Source organism: Falco punctatus (assembly GCF_963210335.1).
Source record: "Falco punctatus genome assembly, chromosome: 17".
Classification (NCBI taxonomy): domain Eukaryota; kingdom Metazoa; phylum Chordata; class Aves; order Falconiformes; family Falconidae; genus Falco; species Falco punctatus.
In genome coordinates this window covers 2,990,152-3,009,138 of record NC_137597.1, presented here as the reverse complement: position 1 = coordinate 3,009,138, position 18,987 = coordinate 2,990,152, and the positions used below count along the sequence as shown (strand labels likewise).

Below are 18,987 nucleotides of genomic sequence, written 5' to 3'. Positions count from 1 at the left end.
CAGCATTGGCACCTTGGCAGCTCACGCTGCGCCCCGCTTGGGATTGTTTAGGGCTGCTCAGCGACAGCGAGACTGGTTACGCTCGTAGCAGAGCACCGAGCACCGCTCCACAGGGAACACCTTGACGATAGAGTCCAACCACAAGAACTACTGAGTAATTAACAAAATAACTAGACGCTATACTTCGGCGGGGAAGAGGTGCCCCAGCTGCTGAGGGCAATGGATACACAACTCCCCTTCCCAGCAGCATCTCTTTCTGATACAGCTTGTCACAACCTCCTCCCCACCTGGGTACCACCAGCAAAGGAATTAAACCACCAGCCCAACCAGCGTGGCAGATTTAATCTGAACACACATCTCTTTGTTTAGCTGCAGCTCATCATCTCCTGGATACAGAACAAAGGAGCCCCTGGGCTGCCCGGGAGCTGTGGCTGCACCCCAGCCTCGCCGCAGTGTGACGGTGACACCTCCGTGCAAAGCACCAGCTCCCAGCCCTGCCATAAAACCTGTGTCATTACCAACCCCCAGCCAGGATGCGGAACACCCCAGGGTGAAGCTCTGGCTGGTTTGGGGTGGGAAGTGCTTAGGAGCTCGCTGTCAGGGGGGAAGTCAAGCCAGCATCACCGACTATGGTCACCTAGGACCAACGTGTGCCACCAGCGCCAGATGCCCGGCCTTCTGCCAGGGTGAGAGATGGCAACACCATGGCAGCAGCCACCCGCTCCGAGAGCAGCACCCGAGCAGTCAGCGCTGGTGTCACAGCGAGACACAGCAGTGTCCTCTCACCCTGTACTGCAGAGCGTGTTTTATTTGAACAGAGTTGTGCCACGAGACCCAAGCGTGTATTTCACAATGCCAAGGTACACAGCAGGTACTCAAGTTAAATACCGAACAACAAGTTGTAACCAAAACTTTAATCCCAAGGATCTCACAAAAGACATTTTACAAGTGACATGAAAATTCTTGTACAGTAAAGAAATGTTTAATTCTTAACTTTTACAATGTACCATTACACACTCAACACATCCACTCCAGCTGCAGTGCTGCTGTGTATTTGGTCTATTCGGAGGTTCTGGAATAGATGGTCTGTCAACAATCACCTACGTAAGTACTCTAAAGTACAAAATTAACTGACCCTACCACTAAAAAAAAATTGTATTTCACATGATATAAAGTAGCTCTGTTCCAGGTAATGGAAGTCAGAACTAGAGCTCTGGCTAAAACTGCAGCCCAGCCATTCCCCTCGCACACCACTGGCTCGACGTTCCCGACTAGCTCAGAGAACTGTACTACAAAGCATCTACATCTCCCCCTGCATGACTAGCACCGCTCACAGCCACACTTCTGCAATGAGCATGTCTCCATCGCGTGCCTCCTCCCAAGAGCTGAATCCCAGCACAACACAGCCCAAGCACATCAACACCAGAAGCATTCTTCTATCTATGCAAGACAAACTGCTCACCATTCAGCACAAACACAAAATTATGTATAATGGTATATTGTAAAGCGATTAATATTACAAATCATATGTTCTGCTCAGAACCATATACAGATTCACATCTTTACATTTGCCACCTGTTACAAGATACAAGGAACAAAGCAAGTTCAACAGCTAAAACATCTTAAAAATGCACCTAGCTTTATGAAGTTTCAAAACAAAACAATGTTCTGTACATACTCCTCCTGTCCTCAGATCTAATGACTTCCTGTACACAGCTCCTCATACTCCTATTTCCTCTCGTTTGACCTGGAGCGACTGAAGAAGAAAAGACACATTAGTACCCAGGTGCCAAGAGCAGCAGGTTTTGCTTTAACACACAGCCCTCCCCCCCAGCCCAAATCAGTGATTATGTTTATGCATTTAAAAACCACTGTTCATTTAATAAATTTAATAAATTAAAATAAAGTATTTAATTTTTCAAGGTGAAGAACCTCATAAGACACTAGAGACAGCTCCCCACCACAGCCTTCTTCAGCATCACCCCAGACACCAAATCATTTTTAGGCATTTGCTCAAAACACCGACAGGCTCATCCTACCTGCGAGACCTGGAGAAGGAACGAGAAGGCTTGTGATTCCTCTCCCGTGAGAGTGATCGCTCTCTTCTTCTGTCTCTGGAGAGGGACCTGTTCAAGATCACAATGCCAAAATGATTACAGCGTCAAAGCTAAATTGGGTTGACAAGGCTATCGGAACAGCATCCCTTCAGGGAGTTAAAAAGTTTTTAATTATTCATCTGGGGGAAACCCGTTGAAGATCATGGCATTAGCCTTTCCTTCAGGTAAGAACAATCAGTTGAGCCATACAACACAGCTTAAGTTGTGCTGCAAACAGGCATCTATCTCTCCCTCTGCAGCTGTGTACAGCTGCTCGCTCAGACGGCGAGCGACAGTGCCTCTGCTGACACTGTGCCCACGTGCGCTTACGCACCCGACAGTAACGCAGCACTATGCTACAAGAACGTAAAGATCGCCTCCAAACTCCACGAGCTTCAAAAAGCCTAACACAGAACTGCGTTACAGTGCTGGGCCATTACCACCTGGCATTTACAGCCCACGACAGCAGAATGCGCTCACTGTGTTTATCTGCTTGTGGCTCACAGTATCTGGGGGAGTGTAGCACCTTAACACAGAAGTTTTGGGAAAAACTGACAGGAACCCTGGGAAGCTGCAGAACAAAAAAAAACCCACAAGTGCTTCCATTCTTGACATCCTTCAACTGATAACCCTGGAACCTAAAATAGCTGTGTAAATATATGAACTCCAATCAAGCAATGACAGAAGCAAACCCATTACCTCCCTTTTACTGGATTACAGCGCTTGCCCTGGAGTCTGAACGCATACAGCCCAAACATTCAGCTGTCCCTGTTTGTTTTTAAACCTCCTGGACAAAACGGCCCATGCAGTAATTAACAGATGCATACCTGCTGCGGCTGCGAGAAAAGCTTCTCCTTCGTGGTGATCTAGAACCAGAAAAAGAAATGTGAGGCTTTTTATCAATTCTTTTAGCATTAATGGGGTGAGGCATTTCCCAACTTGTCAAACTCACTGTTGGGCCCAGGGAACGTGCCAAGAATAACTGGCATCCATCATCCAGTAAAAGGCATGGAAAGATTAGGCAGTAAAACCAAGCTCAGTGTGAACAGCACGTTTCCAACCATGAATTCACTTTAACTAAGAATGCTTCATAGCAGAGTTGTCCAATGCAACACTTTCCATTTCAACTAAATACACTGCCCAGAACACCACACCAAAGTCCCACAAGTGGTTCCAAAAAAAAAAAATAGCACAGACCAAATGTTTTGGAACCCATGCAAGCCAAAAAGGTCCATAACACGACATAAAAGAGATACCAAGTGGAAAAAAAGTGAAAATGCGCTCAGTGTAAATATTGATAATGCCATTAAGTGCGCTACATTAGAACTGCATATTGTGATTGTCATTTTTAATGCCATAGAGTGTGTTTAGACTATTTTCTTAAAGAATAAAAATTAAAAAATAAAAAAATAATAACCTTAGCTCGGCCCAGTTCATCCCAAAAAGTAAATGTTTTAAGTTTTGAAAACTGTTAGTAAAACCATTTAAAGGTGATAGGATTTTTCTGGCAAGGAAAAGCTAAGTTTGTTAGAGCTTTATTAAAAATTTAGTTTGGCATCTCACATGCAAATATACTGGTTTTTACGTTATTCAGTGTAAGAGCTTCCATATCACCCTTAAAAGTTTTCTCAAGCAACATATGTACGTTACCACTCAATTATGCACAGCCAGCCTTTGATTGAGAAAAGTAATTACTTATAAGCCGCTTACTCCTTATTTTAACCAGCAGTAAACTGTATAAGCAGGAAAAACTTACTAGTTTTTGGTTTCAACAAGCTAGAAATGGTGAGGTGAGGCTGCCGGACTGACTGCCAAGAAGAATTTGCTGAAAAGGTTTTGCCAGATGTTGCGTTGTATTTAGTTGGTTGGCGAAGGGGGTGTTGTGGATTTTTCCTGCTTTTTTGTTAGCCGAAGGCTGCTGCTGTAGTTGTTGTGAAGACATTTGGTAAATAAACAGCTGAGCTGATTGGCCGGGAATGTGTGGGCGGTCGAGGTGGCTGCTGCCGATTTGGTTAAGGTTGGAGAGAAGGCTGAGAGAAAACAGCATGCTCGGGAACCAAAGGGCGGTGCAACCTGACGACTGGCCATGCCTGGGTCATGTGAAACGACACCAGCCAAGCTGAATGGGGCGCGCTGGTCACATGACGCTGAAAGGGCTAGTTGACTGGCTAATGCAGACTCAGAGGGTGGTGAGAAGAGACATGATGGTGACTCTGTAACGGGTTCATTTTTATTAATAGATGGACCAAAAAGCATAAAAAAAATGAAAAACAAGCCATCAGTACAACCATCTATTAGCTAACAAATACTCCTAATGTGTTATTTTTCAACAGCAAAAGGGTAAGCTCGAAACCCTGACTCACGAGGACTTCACTCACCTGCAACAGGTAAATTCAGTCCTGCAAAAACCACGTTGCAGACTTAAACCGCCAGACAAGCTAGTCTGGGTCCAAGAACGTGTCAGTTACCAAAAATCCTGCTCTATTTTAGAGCTCGGTTTGCAAACCTCAAGTGACAGGATCGTCACCCAATGTTTTAATTCCAAACTAACAGTGAAGTGTCAAGATTCTAGATGTTTAGAGCAACTGTTACTCGGTCTATTATTCAACAGCTGCCTACTTGGAAAGTATTTCAATTGCGCAAACAAAGCGGAGAAACACATCTGTATGGAAATGCTAAGCTGCCGTATGTCATGTTTTGCCATTATGGAATAAAGCAAAGGAACAGCCTAAGTTGAAGTATGGGGAAGAAAGGGAAAGTGTGACTAGAAGATGAGCAGATTTTAGGAGGAAGGAGGACAAGTCCAGGATAGAGGGCACTGACTACCAACTTGCACAGTGACCTAAGGACAAAAGCCAACATTCAACACAACTTAAGTTCACCTCGATTTTGTGGGGTTTGGGGTTTTTTGGTATTTTTTTTCTTGGGTTTTTTTTTTTAGCATTTGCCATCTCCAAATTGTGATCAGATAGATGAATGTTATCCATCAACATGCTTTTAAAAAGCCTGCTTCTAGGATGCTACGTGGTAACAAGTGCCAACAGCTCTATGAGTGTACTTTGACCTAGGGTACCTGCGACGAGGAGGAGGACTTCTCCTGCGATAGTCATCTCGAGGACGCCTGCCCCAGGATGGAGGTGGACCACGGTTCCGACTCCGTTTCTCGCCATTGGAGAGCTCCACTCTGACACGACACCCACAGAGGGTTCTGTGAAAAAAGACTGACATCCATTAGCGTTTCCAGGGACAAGTCTGCATGCACAAGAAGCCCTATGGACTTGAGAGAGGCAAAAGGCACAGACAAGGTCAGAACCATTATGTCTATACACATCAGTCAAAATACGCAGTAGTCAGTATAAAAAAAGGGGATTCCAGCACAAAAAACAAAAGGTTTGGCCATTTTTGAAAGCTTGCCATGCCATTAAAAGCAGGCACAGAAGGAACCAAGCAGAGTCTCCCTGATCAGTTTTGCCTCTTTATAGTAACACCATCTTGGATTTAACTCACATGCACCATGAAGTCCAAGTCATGTCTAACTTAAGAGTCCAACTCTAAAATGTAAAATTAACCATCCCAACACTATTCCTGCACTATGAAGAAACACTATCCGTGTATCACTGTACAAATAAACACTGCGTAACTAATGTGCCAAGTCCTTGGTTTCGCCAGCTGAAGCCTCCCAATTCAGACTATCACTACCCACACCTCCTGATTTTCACCAGGCAAGCCAAACACACAAGAAGCTAATTTTACCTTCCATCTAGTTCTCTTACTGCATCAGCTGCATCTCGTGGATCTTCAAATTCCACAAAGGCAAAACCAGGAGGATTTCTTGCCACCCATACACTGCGCAGAGGTCCATAGTAGCCAAAAGCTCGCTCTAATTCAGTTTTGTTGCCATTGTTTCCAAGGTTACCCACATAAACCTTGCAGTCCAGCGGACAAGAGTCACGATGCATTGCTAGGACAAAAAAAAAAGCTCATGTACATTTAATATACAGCACGTGTTTATTCACTTACAAGGAAGTAATGCTGTTGGTTGCTTTTTCCAGAAGCTGAATTTGATAGAAACATTAAGCTGCGTGGAACTCGGGGGGGGGGGGCGGGTGGGTGGTGGTGGGGAAGGCGTTTAAAACCAAACCAAACAACTAGCTGTTAGATCGTAAATCACTACTTTTAGGAATTTCGTTCACTTCTAAGGCCTCCCAACTTTGCAAGGGGGTGTTTCCCTGAGGCCCCCTCCCCGGCCCCCGGGTGAGGGCGCGGGCCGGGCCGCAGGGGGAGCGCTGCGCGGGAGAAGGGCTCCATTGTTCTCGGAGCGGGATCCAGGGGAAGCTGCACACGGCGGAGGAGGAAAAGCAGCGCCATCTCCGGCGGAGGCCAGGCCAGGAGCGCTCGGGGAATCCCTCCGGAGCGTTCCGCAGCGCGGCCTGAGGAAGCGGCGCTCCCGCCGAGGGGGGGTAAGGCGCCACACCACCCCCGCGGCACCGCCCGCCCGGCCGCGCCTCGCCTCACTGGCCACGGAGGAACGGCGGCGAGCGGGCTCTCCAAGGCAATCCGCGGCCTCCCCGCTCTCTCCCCGCCCGGTTTTCCTCGGCGTAGCGGCAGCCACCGCCCGCGGCCCAGCTTTACAAAATGGCGGCTGCTCTTTGTTTGCCGCCACCGGGCACCGCCGCTTCCATCCGCCCTGCCGGGGACCGAGACCGCGGGTGCCGCCTCCTCCCCCCCAGCCCTCCGAGGTGAAGATCCTCACCGATGCTAAGAGGGAGGGCGCGCGAAGGGAGCCCGCGCTAAATTCGTAGCCGACTCGACCCTCAACGAGACTCCCGCTCCGCTTTTCCTCACTGGACAAAATGGCGGCGGGCCCCTGCCCCGCCCGCCCTTATATACGGGCAGCCTCTCACACGTGACGCAGGCGGCAGCAAATCAGGAGGGCGCCGTTCGGCTGATTGACAGCTCGCCTCATCCCGCCGCCTCCGCGCGGGCACGAACGGTCGGCGGGCGGGCATCGCCTCAGCGGCGGGAACATGGCGGCGGGGCGTGCTGCCGGCCCGACCTGCCCCTTACGGGCTGCTGACCGACCGAGGGCTCCAGGCCCCTGGCACCGGGAAACGGCAGCGCACCCAAGGAGCCCCTGTTGCTGCCTGAAAGGAAAAAGGAGGTTTTCTTTTCTCGTGGAGCCTCTCTGAGCCCGTGGGATGCATTCAGGCCATGTTTGTTAAGCATCATCCCCTCATTGTTAGGGTTTTAGCTAGTAACCATTTTCCCCCATGAGCAGGGGTTTTAAATAAACACGTTGAGCAAAGCAGTGTTAACTCAATAGTTTTTGGTGAAATTTACGTCTGGGCTTGGGCCTACTGAGGCGCCACAGAAGGAATTGATTATTTTTCAGCACTCGGTAGAAAACAGGGGGATTTGAACTGAGGAATTTTAGCCTCAGAGAGCACAGTCTGTGGTGCTTGTGCTTTACTAAACTCTCATTCATTTAGACAGGATATATGAGTTTTAAATAACTTGCTCCAGAAGGGTTGCCGTAAATACCAAGCCCCTGGTTTCAAGCTACCAGGCGACAGGAAAAACCCACCCAGGGCCACCGCTACAGCAGCCTCCCCAAATAAATGTCCCTGGGCAGCCATGTCTGGAGGCTGTATTTAATCCTTTTTGACTTGTGCCAGACAAGACAAAATTACCAGTTCCAAGTATAACTCATAATACTTGCAGTGCTATTATATGCGGTAAGACATTTTGAGTACAAATGAATGCACACGGACTGTGTTTTCCGAGCAGGAACTATGCAGAGCATGGGGTGTCCTCAGTCTGCTAGAATTGTACCAGCGTATAAAGAAAAAAATTATCAGAATTTAAGACAACCAGCTCATATAATTCATTAGAATCTTCCAAAATCTTTTGCAGCATCCCTCATTATTTCTAACGACTCTTTTCAGTAAAATCATCCCAAGGGTCAAAATCGGCCAAGGGACAGAAAACCAAGGATTTGGAGGTAATAGATACTCTACAGTATCTTTATCGTGTTATCTGACAGTTACCTGCTTTTAATTAAAGAAATATAACACATTGTAATCTAAATTAGCTGATGGTTAATGTCCCGAGGCAACACAAAGGAAGGAAATAATTGAAGCAGACGTGGGGCTGTTCAGCCATTTCACTTGATGATTTTTTTGGAGATGATGATCTCCCCTCCCTTCTCCGCTGGGGTTTACAACATTAACTAGACCCTGCCTCATACCACACAATGTACATTTGCAACAAGATTTAAGTTTTGCAACAATATTTAAATAAAAGAAACGAAAACACATCAAACATGAGTTAGAGAGCAACGTGGACAACCTTGTAATCTTAATAGATCTTTTAATTTCACACCAAAGTTACACCTGACATATGAAAATAATTACAGATGACAGACTTGATAACAAAGGATTTATTCAGAAGTAGGTTCTCCTCGTGCAAAGTAAACACAGCGTTCAGCACTCACCTAGGACTCACCTGTTCTGTTCAAGGAACTTCCTGCATGCGCTTAGGCCCAACACCATGCTTTGTAAATCACGTAGCATAAAAAAACATGTAATCCAAATCCAATCCATTTTCAGTCTGCTTTTGGCATTATAAAGCAACTCAACGTGGCACATCACGGTGACAAAAGGCAGAGGTTAGAGGCAACTGCATTCAGCCAAAACCCCAACCCGTTTCTGCAGTCGGTTTTAGGATGCCCCAACACAGCCACACAACATTTCAGTAATTCGAAAAGTCAGCGTTTTGATTGTGCTCTGAGAGATGAGACCCTGACACAGCTCTGAGCAGCACTATATATGTGTACATATACCTAGATACGAAAGCTGCACTGTGCTATGTTACTTTCTTCCTTATTCCAGGTTTCTAAGATAGTGTTTGAAAAATCCTGCTGCGTTGCAACTCTTTTGCTTTTGCAGTATGAGAACACCAGTGGTGCCCAATATTTATGAGATGTACAGAACTCTGACATTCATCGGCTCTTCCGTACAAGGAAGGTGAGAACACTGACCTTACAAGCAAGACCAGCTCTAAACAGGTGGGCCAAGACTGGACTCAAAAGGCACCTCATGTCGGCACGCTGTACAGCGGAGCGCAGCTATCTATTTTATAACGTGGCCAGACCGGAATCCATGGCCAGACTGACAAGGAGGAAGGTATTATATTCAAGCTGCTATCATGGCTTCTGAGATTTAAATGTCACAAAAGAAAATGAGCCTATTCCAGCCATTATGATTTGGAAGAAACCTCAGCCACATGAGCTAAATTTCAGGGATACTTCAGGAGAGAGACAATATTTACTGAAGAATATTTCTATCCGCAATAGGATCTCTTAGAGTTGCTCCTCAAGCAAAACTAGACATTAGCAAAAATATTTATTTACTGGCATGATTCTATCTGTGGAAAACGTCATTACACAAACACAACAGGAACGGGTTGAGGGGACAGGCCTTTACTTAGTCAGAAAACTGACAGCAGAGTCCTACCTCAGCTGGCTACTTGTGAAGGTCTTGTGGATTCACCCCATTTTCACATCCTGCCAACAGACTAATCTTGATGAAGGCTATTTTCTAAAGAAGCAGTGACTTACACTTGCCCGATCTTTTGATACACTACGTTCAGCTTGCATAAGCTTATTCCCACCACAACGGCTCTTCTGTTTACAGGGTGCAAGTCCCTGTTCCTTATTCTTCCACTTTTAAAAATTATAAATTTTTACACTGTGAAAGCCTTCAGCTGTGCCTCAGACCTCAAGGGAGAGTGAAAGAACAGACGATAATTTATACATCACAGACCTAAACTAAGGCGCACTCAGCACCCAGCGCAGGGGCACAGCATGTCCTCAAGGGCACTGGAGGACTAGTTTGCAAGAAGCCAGTTTACTTGAATGACACGTCATTGGGGGACTCTTAGTTCCTCAACCTTCATCTCCACCTTTCCAGGCATGAGCCTTCCGCCATTGTTGGGGTCCCACGTCCTGTACCTTTTACACCTAAGGGCTGGGTGTTGATGGCCACCCCAGACCCTGTGCTGGGAGCCCCACGACCTTTGCGTGGTGGCAGGCTGATGCACCGCTCTCCCTCAGGACCAGTACACCATTTGGAAGCACACCAGTGCAAGATCCAGCACGCCAAGTGTAAGGTCCTGCACCTGCGTCGGGGCAACCCCCAGTTATCAATACGGGCTGGGCAGAGGATGGATTGAGAGCAGCCCTGAGGAGACCTTGGGGGTGCTGGTAGATGAAAAGCCCAGCATGGCCCAAGAACGTGTGCTTGCAGCCCAGAAAGCCAAACGTATCCTGGGCTGCATCAAAGGAAACGTGGCCAGCAGGTCGAGGGAGGGGATTCTCCCTCTGCTCCGCTCTGGTGAGACCCCCCCTGCAGTATGGCATCCAGCTCTGGGGCCACGGACCTGTTGGAGCACGTCCAGAGGAGGCCACAAAGATGCTCAGAGAGCTGGGACACCTGTAAAGACAGGCTGGAAGAGTTGGGGTTGTTCAGCCTGGAGAAGAGCAGGCTCTGGGGAGACCTTACAGCAGCCTGCCAGTACCTAACGGGGCCGACAATAAAGCTGCGGAGGGACTTGTTACAGGGACATGTAGTGACAGGACAAGGGGCAATGGCTTTAAGTTAAAAGAGGGTAGATTTAGATTAGGTATTAGGAAGAAATTCTTTACTGCAAGGGCAGTGAGGCGCTGGCACAGGCTGGCCAGAGAGCTCCGGATGCCCCTGGACAGGGCTTGGAGCAACCTGGTCCAGCAGAAGGTGTCCCTGCCCACGGCAAGGGGTTGGAACTAGATGCTTTTTTAGGTCCCTTCCAACCCAAAGCATCCTATCATTCTGTGATTTGCTGGCACCATTAAAGAAGTAAGAAATCCAGCCCAGCTGCATCCAATTTGGTCCTTTAAGAAACACCTTCTTGGTCCTACAGGTATTAGCAGCTGTGCATCCCTGCTAGCATAGAGCCTGGGGGACAAGACACCCGATTCTCAGGTAGCCTGAGGGCTGCCCTGCTTCTCAGGCAGGATTTAGGGGCTGCCCCTGAACCGCAGCCCCGGACCCACCGGGGGGTCAGCACCCCCTGCCCAGCCAAGGCGCAGGCACCAGGTGGCGGCAGTTCTCCGCGCCCGAGAGCTCCGGGGCAGGCCCGGTGCCACCGGGAGAAACGCCACCTCCTATTTTATTTCTGCTCAGTCGAGGTTCTCGGCAGACTTCTCCAGGCATCCCGCAATGCTGTCGAACCAGGGATAAACTCTGAGGGTGCAGCAGGTGTTACAGAAACAGCAGAAAGGCCCCGAGGCTTTGCATCAGCTTCACCCAAATTTGTTTTGTGCACAGAAAATATTCCCTCTGAAGTCTCGTGTGGGAAGGAAAGGAGTCAGCCCCAGGCTTGGCTTCAGGGCAGGTTTTGCAGGACAAAACACTTACCCTTGCTGCTGTGTTCAGAGAGAACTGTGAGTCTCAGGCACTTCTGTAAATCCGGCTCGAAATTAGAAAATGGAAAACGGCGAGCCTGACTCATGGCTGTTTGACTCTAATTTTAATCCTCTGGAAGACCGGAGTTCTCTCTGGGGTGATGCAGTACGTAGTGGAGTAGGGACCAGGATTTCAAACTGCCCCATGCAGTCCAGATGCTGGCTCTGGACCCTACCTGCCACAAATGCAATTACTTAGGGCTCTCCAGATTGCACAAGACGGTCCCGCAGCGATCACAAGGTGATACAGAAGAGCTATGAGCACCCAGCCGGAGGGGAAGCCTGCAGCCTGCTCCCCAGGAGCTGCAGTTCATCTGCTGTCAGTGGTTATGGCTGTGCTGCTGCTGCTGGCTCCTTCCTCCCAGGGCCGAGAGGGCTGGTGTCAGCCCCGTTAGTGCCCAGAAATGCGGGTGCAGTGGTGCAAAAGGCTTTGGCCTCTGGGTTTGCTGCGAGGTGTCATTTCCTCCGACCTCTCAATTAGGGAGGCCAGGAAGGGAGAGCAGTTATTCATTAGCAGCTGCTTCACCAGCAGCTCAGGGGAACTATATTTACCAGCCAAGTGTGGTCAAACAGTTTCCTCTCAACAGGGCGGTGTCTTTCTTTCCACACGCCGCACTGAACAGCTCATATGAATTTTAGTCTGTTAGGCTAAGGGCAGTTAGGGGGGGGAAAAAAATAAAATCCGGAAAAGAACAAGGTAGATTTTTGCATTAGGGAAGTACGAAGCCTTCTGGAGCCCATCCTCCTGTTACTGGTGAGTAACAGAGAACAGCACGTGGAAAAAATTCATCAGATCCAGCCATCTCCCTACAGATAGCAGACCTCTTTGATGCAATACAGTCTTTGTTTAATTAAGTCTTCAAATCCCAGGCAAGAGGACCCCTCCTGCCCTAACGAGGCTATTTGCACATTTGCTTTGCTTTCTGTTCCCTCCCCCCATCCCTCCTTCCCCCTCAGATGGGCCTCCAGGCTTTCTCCTTCCTTTTTCTTTCATGCTCTGCACAAGCCATATTCCCTTCCTCCCCCACCTGGCTCCCTGGGGAGAGGGCTGGAAAGCAAAACAAAGGAATGGCTCACTGGGAACGGGGAATTTGCACAGCCCTCCTCGCTCAAATGCTCCCACTGAAGAAGGTGATGGAGCAGCAAAGGCACCCTCTGGTGCGAAGTCAGCCCCTCCGACCAGGAGAAGCTGGAGGGTGGGAGCGAAGCCTTTGAAGCCAAAGCAAAAGCCTTTTGATGGCTCCAAATGTGCTTTGAGGGAGGCCCCGAGGTAACCAAACGCCGATCAGCTGGGTTTGCTGGTTACATCCCTGGCAAAATGGGCTCTTAGCCTGCTCTGCAGTACTCAGGGCAGAGATTAATCTAGACCAGCTGAAAATAGCCGCTGGTCGTGCTCTTTGCACGATTTGTCCTTGTGAAAATAGCAACGTTCCCATCGTAGTTAGAAATACTAACTACTATGTGTGTGGCTGTGGTATCAGCTGTGCAACTGACACGTTTTGTACTTTCCTTAGAAATACCACAAACCATGGAAATGGGTCCTCGCAAGCGCCTCTTCCCCACTGCGCTGCTAGTGCTGGCAAGTCGTTCCGCGGGATGCTTCCCAAAGATGGATCGTAACTTCAGCACGGTCTGTCCTCACGTACACCTCAGGCAGGCGTTACAAAGTCAGGACCAAGGTTATTGTGACTTCTGCCAAGTCCTTGGGTGGAAAGAAAGATGTGGAAGAAGAGTGTAGCCACGGCGATGCGGTTTGGCCGTTTCAGAATGCTTCAAGTGCCCGTTTACCCACCCCATGTCAGTGTCTCTGGCCCACTGCAGCCACTCCGGTTAGTGTGGTATTACCTCTCCCGGTAACTGCATTCAATGCAAATCCATTATATAATGGAGGCTCGAAAAGTTCAAGGATGAATGAGACAAGATGTTTTGGACATGACTTTGGGCAATGCTCGTTAGTCCTTGAAGATGTAGCTAAGAAACCTTGGTTTCACGGGTGGATAATTCAGTGTAACTGCAGCATAACCGCTACCCTGGAAACTGAGATGTGAAGCAGGCCCCTGTTTTACCAATATTTAACAAATGTCATCTTTAATTGGTGATACACTTTGTTCTCTTTAATGAGTGAAACTCTCCTTAACAATTGGGACTCGTGTCATGAAATCAGGAATGCTTATTTGATTGCTGCAGAACTGTGGGGCTTAAAATAAGCTGTCATGAGGAATATAATAAAGAGCAATTTGATGTCCGTAGAAGCTGCGAGAACGGACGAGGTCGTGCGAGCACTGCTAATAGGGCCTGTTGCCATTCGGACAATGTGTTTGCATTCACCTGAGACTGGGTTTAACGGGAACGTATGGCCGTGCCTTATGTAAAAGGAATTGATAGCTTCTGGTTAACGCTAAGTAAATTACCTTTTCAATCCTTCCAGGGAATTTTTCCACAGAGGTGAAAAATAGATTCATTTTTTTCTTTCACTTTGAGAAATAGGAACTGGTCCTCTTAAGTAGACTCGTGTTTCATCTTAATGGTCCAGCCACATCCTGAGTATCCAAATTCTATTGAAATTACCTGGTTAGAGATCATAAAGTGATTATCAAGCCTCACATGGCATCAATGCATAAGGTTTAAAAGCATATCATGTGGCTTTTTGCCTGAGCTACTACTTGCATTTTTATTTAGTCAGTTTTCTTTGCCACATTTCCCCAGTTTCCAAGATTTAAAGCAAATACGTTTAGTGTACAATCAACGGATTTAAATGAAATTTGTGCTGAACATTAAAATCCAGTGGGATCTTATTTATCAACTCCTCAGATTTTCTGTAAGTAACTCCCATTTTGCTGATTGTATGCTAACTGGCATTAGAGAGTTCATCAGTATTGTTGATTTAGATTCCTCCTACACAACTTTAGTGTCCTACATGTGAGTTTATGAGGACAGCCAAGGAGTGAGCCCTTTTTTGCATACCAGAGACATTTTTCCTGATCAGCCTTGGAACAACAGGTTTGAACATCCCTCTTCCATCGTCTTGGGGCTCAGGAACGCTGTGTTAGAATAAAAAGTTCTCACAAAAAAGGAGAGACAGCAAAGGAGTAGGAAACTGTCCACGAACATGTCACAGCTGAACAGAACATTTTAGAATCCAAGATTTATTATCGCTGGAAATGAGGAGCTGTCTCATTTCACTGACATGAGAGGAAAGGTCTTAGTCACAAAATGCTGCAGAGATCATTTCTATTGTTTCTGTGGTTTCTGGGCTGGTATAAAAGAAGGTGAAAGGCACTTGTCATTGCAGCTGGAACATCACGACAAGACCGGCAAGACAACACATCTGCACAGATCAGAACTTCACTGTGATCGCTACAAGATCATCAGTAAGTAGAAACTGTTACTTTTGCAACTGGAAGATGCTTTTAAATTAATACCTAGTGTACTGTTGATCACCCTAGGAAAGTACAGCTTATCTATTACATATGAGCAGAAGTTCTGCATTAGCATGACCTAAAATAATTTAGCATGTAAATATACACACATCTGTGTATTTATGTGTATCTGTATTTAATACAGTTGCTTTTTAATCACAACTAATACCCATTTGTTATTTGATGCCTAGTTTATTTTGAATTTATATTGGCCAAGGAAATCACTCACAATTTAGTGGAGTAGACTTCTTAAGGACAAGCTTAATTTACAACCAAATGTATAATCTGCTTTTCTATCCAGTCATTGACAATTCAATATTCAAGTTAGTATAAAGAAAAATTATTTGAGGAGATGCTGAGTTTTTTATTGACCCAAACTGCTTCTGCACAAAAAGTATTTCTTCAAAAAATCATTGTATGTGAACATAGCTTTTTTATTCTTACATAAAAATTTAAATGCTGCAATTTTTGTTTTGTTGTCCATCTGGGTTTTGATGTAACAACTAATACAGCAATTGCTAGTAAATAACTAAAGGGACAGGTTGGAGCCAATGCTAAAAGCAGGGTACAGTCATTAGTGTAAAAAATGCAGAAATTTTAGCAGTAGACCTGGCGATAAAGGAGCGGTGGGGTTGAAAGGATGGGTGGGTAGAGGTGTACCAATGCCAGCAGCAGATATAGAACTGACTGCAGTTATAACTTAGATTAACATAATCATTGCTCAATTAGAATTTCTAATTATCATTTCCCAAAGCCAGAAATCCACTTCCTTACAGAAATCTAGTATCAGCCAAATACCGTTCTTGTGGACTGGCAGATTTGGATGTCAGCACTTGTGTTGCTCGTGGAAAACGTGTTATTAAAGGTCCGAGTTCCATGGTGTATACACCTTTTAACTTGATCTGCATGGTCCAGTCTTAAACTCTTTTTCAGTTTTGTGACAGATTTCTTAAGCAGCAATCCTGATCTTTTTGTTAAATTTCTGGCAAGTTTTTATCAGGAAGGTCTCTCGCCAGTTCAAAATGTTCAAAATCTCCTGTGCTTCCAAATGCACAGAAGGGGGAACCAGTATATTGAGAAGCAATAGCGGAGAAGGAGATTTAGGACTATGAGCAAGGAAATGTAGAAATATACTATGAAACCTATTAATCTTTTACTGGTATATGTTACAAATCCACACGTCTGATGTTCTGGGAGGTCCTGGGATGATGCACCATAGTACAATGCTCCACTTTTACCAGTGCTTAAAGGCTGAAATTAATTTTGTCAGGTGAAAGAAACAACAGAGGAAAAAAAGATTTTTGATCATACTGTCAGCTTCTTGTCCTGTGCAGAAGATTTAAAGAAGAGAGAGAATGTTCCTGCCCCAGAGATCTCTGCAGATGCTTACATTTTTGGCAGTTCTTTTTTTTGCCTGTTTTGCAACATGTCAAGACACTGAAAAGTAAGCATTATCATCCTTTTACTTAATGTTCTTAGAAGACTGCTTGTCTTTGATTTACTAGGCTGTATTCTCTGCTGCTGTCATTTACTCCGGGGCATGATGGAAGGAAAATTCTATGCATTTGATATGGCAATATTTTACATCTCCCTCTATGCAGTATAAAATTAGACCAATTGCATTTTTAGATGTGTAACGTATATCACATTTCAGCCGAATCTTTTAAACGCAGAGTAGCAAACCATGTAAGGCTGTTCAGTGCAAGCCATGGAAATAGTGCACACTAAAATTCCCTATTTAGGTTCCCATTCAGATCCGTATCTGCAGTGGGAGCCTATAGCTGCAGTTAGATGTTATCTAATCAGCCTGAAATCCAGAAATATTTGCATCCCAGAATTAGACTGTCCTCCTTAGTATTTGGCTAGAAATTTTTGGTATATCTGAAGAAAATATAGATTTGTTTTCATTTCATGGATGCCACTGATTTCAGTTAAATCAGTCCTGACTTCCATCTCTGGAAGGAAAGCAACAAATCCAATAAGCCTAGAACACTAAGGTCATGAAAAGGCAAAAAGAATCCAAATTTGGGAAAGACCCAATCTCTGTAAGAGCTCTTTAAGCCTGCTAAAGTCACTTTGTCACTGTCTCCCCAGTTTGCTTTTTTTAAAAAATAAGAAAAAAAAGAAGGAGATTGGAGGTGTATGTTTTGGGAATGGCCGTGTTTCAGCTTCCCATCTTCAGGAACCGGCCGTGGGAGCGCTCCCACTGCGGGCTTTGCAGGGATCAGGCTGGCTGTGAGCACCAGCACCACCAGCCTCACCTCTGGGCTGTCCACATCACCTGTAGGCACCACCAGTGCTCCTGCCTCAGCTTAGGGAAGCCTACAAAATGGATGGGTGCAAATCAGTTTGAAAGAGGAGCTCGGATCTGGCTGTGCTTGGTTCCTAATGAACTCTTTTTTTCCTGTTGCAGTAAGAGAGCAGTGACAGAGCATCAGCTCATGCATGACAAGGGGAGGGCATTTCAAGGGCTGAAGCGCCTGATGTGGCTCCACAACGCCCTAGGTAGCGTGCACACAGCCAGCAGCAGGGATATTTCGCTTTCAAATGCCATGTGGGATTCGCAGAAGAGCCAAGAACCCTCAGATCTCTACAACAGCATCAACAGAGATGAGACTTCAAGCCTGATGAAGCAGCTGCTGGAACTCACGGAAAAAGAGCAGGGCTTCCCCCCGTTAAAGCACCTGGGTTTGCTGCAGTAAGTGAAGACCCCCAAGGGTAACTGGAACCCGCAAGACCCTTTCCTCCTCCTTCAAATCAAAGAGCTAGGCAGCAAGAGAAACCCTAGCACCCAGCTACAGAACTATCCCCGCTAGCCTCAACCCAGCTCAGCCCATTGCTTTAGCCACGTGACGGTCGCAAGGAAAAGCTCTAGTGCAAAGGTGAACCGCAAAAAAAATGAAACCCCGTCCATTTGTTCCATTAACTACTCCTAGACGTCGAACAGAGACCCTTACCAAGGCCCAGGTCCCCTCCCTAGCAGGCAGGCTGACCACTGCGGCTGTGACACGGGGTCATTTGTCACAGGCCAGAAACGTCTCTCTCCGTGGCAGGGCCCTCCCCGTCTGTCACCAAGCCCGTAGGGCTGTGGCAGCTCTTTGACGCTCCCGTAGCCCACACGTATCAGAAGTTTGGTTCATTCATGTGCAGCCTCACAGGCTCGCCTGCAGCCTGATGTTCTGCCTCCTGAAGAAGCAGTGACCTCCCGATACAGATGCTCTCCTATTTCACACCTGCCTGCAGTTCCGCCCGGCACTGCAGGAGTAATGACTTTTCTTATACTTTAGGTCCAAAAGTTGTGTTTTTTTGGTTTTGCTGCTTCTCCAGCATACAGAATGCTTTGAGCCTCTCATCTCCCAGGTTTTCCTTCAAGGTGCCAAACTTTTGCGGGCCACAGAGGGAGAAGCTGGCAGTGATCTCCACCCCTCCCAGCCAAAGCCCGAGACATTCACCTTGTTCTGCTGCTGGAAAAAACGAGGATCAGCTTCCAGGGTCCCTGTTATGAGCCTTTTGTTTCAAGACTTCCTACCTGTTCTTTGTCCATGTGAAATCCTCTCGAAGAGCTTCCCCAGTTTATCAGGTTTTCTGGGCAAATAACCGGCTTCATGAGGCCAGCTGTGTTTCCTGAAAGAGACAGCACATGATTTTGCTGTTCACCTTTAGTATCAAACTGACCAGCTCTGTCTAAGCAAAGCAAGGTCCAGTTTAATTGCAAAATTCAGAAATTAAATCTCTGTCGTGTGTGTTACTAATATATCAGCGTTTCCATCCTGTAGGGGCTATACACACCATTTCAAATCCTGAAATTCCTCTGTTGCTGGTGGACTTCTGCACGTGCAGAAGGTATTTCTCAGTGATTAAACCCCAATAAATCCTTGATGTTAACAATAAAACCCCTTTCCACCCTCTGAATTGCAGTTGGGGTTTTTTTTGTAGAAATGTAGATAAAATGAAGCAAAATCCTCTTTTG

At 46.6% G+C, this 18,987-nt stretch overlaps 1 protein-coding gene and 1 long non-coding RNA gene across 4 annotated transcripts in view; both read right to left on the bottom strand.

Moving 5' to 3' along the window:
* Positions 1 to 899: 899 nt before the first annotated feature.
* On the bottom strand, positions 900 to 6,987 carry SRSF3 (serine and arginine rich splicing factor 3). The gene is made up of 6 exons (XM_080367305.1): positions 6,850 to 6,987; positions 5,850 to 6,057; positions 5,170 to 5,304; positions 2,924 to 2,962; positions 2,040 to 2,126; positions 900 to 1,756 (listed from the first exon to the last, which is right to left on the bottom strand). Exons 2-6 carry the CDS (start codon positions 6,053 to 6,055, stop codon positions 1,729 to 1,731), a joined length of 495 nt encoding a protein of 164 aa, XP_080223431.1. The 5' UTR covers positions 6,056 to 6,057; positions 6,850 to 6,987; the 3' UTR covers positions 900 to 1,728.
* Positions 6,988 to 7,349: 362 nt separating this feature from the next.
* Positions 7,350 to 18,987, bottom strand: part of LOC308054444 — a 14,317-nt gene continuing 2,679 nt past the window's right edge. The window contains exons 2-4 of one of the 3 annotated variants that reach the window (XR_013924099.1): positions 18,547 to 18,641; positions 14,563 to 14,852; positions 7,350 to 14,166 (exon numbers count right to left, since the gene is read on the bottom strand). This is a non-coding gene — a long non-coding RNA (uncharacterized lncRNA). Of the gene's footprint in view, positions 14,853 to 18,546; positions 18,642 to 18,987 lie in introns of all 3 variants that reach the window. The other 2 variants (XR_013924098.1, XR_013924100.1) reach the window with 2 other exon arrangements.

Bases quoted from the DNA above. Each gene is read 5' to 3' on its own strand.
- SRSF3 (XM_080367305.1), bottom strand. From the start codon at position 6,055: ATGCATCGTGACTCTTGTCCGCTGGACTGCAAGGTTTATGTGGGTAAC. The intron at 2,127-2,923 runs GTATGCATCTGT...GATCTTGAACAG, and splicing joins TTTTCTCGCAGCCGCAGCAG to GTCCCTCTCCAGAGACAGAA. The intron at 1,757-2,039 runs GTAGGATGAGCC...TTTCTTCTTCAG, and splicing joins TCCTTCTCCAGGTCTCGCAG to TCGCTCCAGGTCAAACGAGA.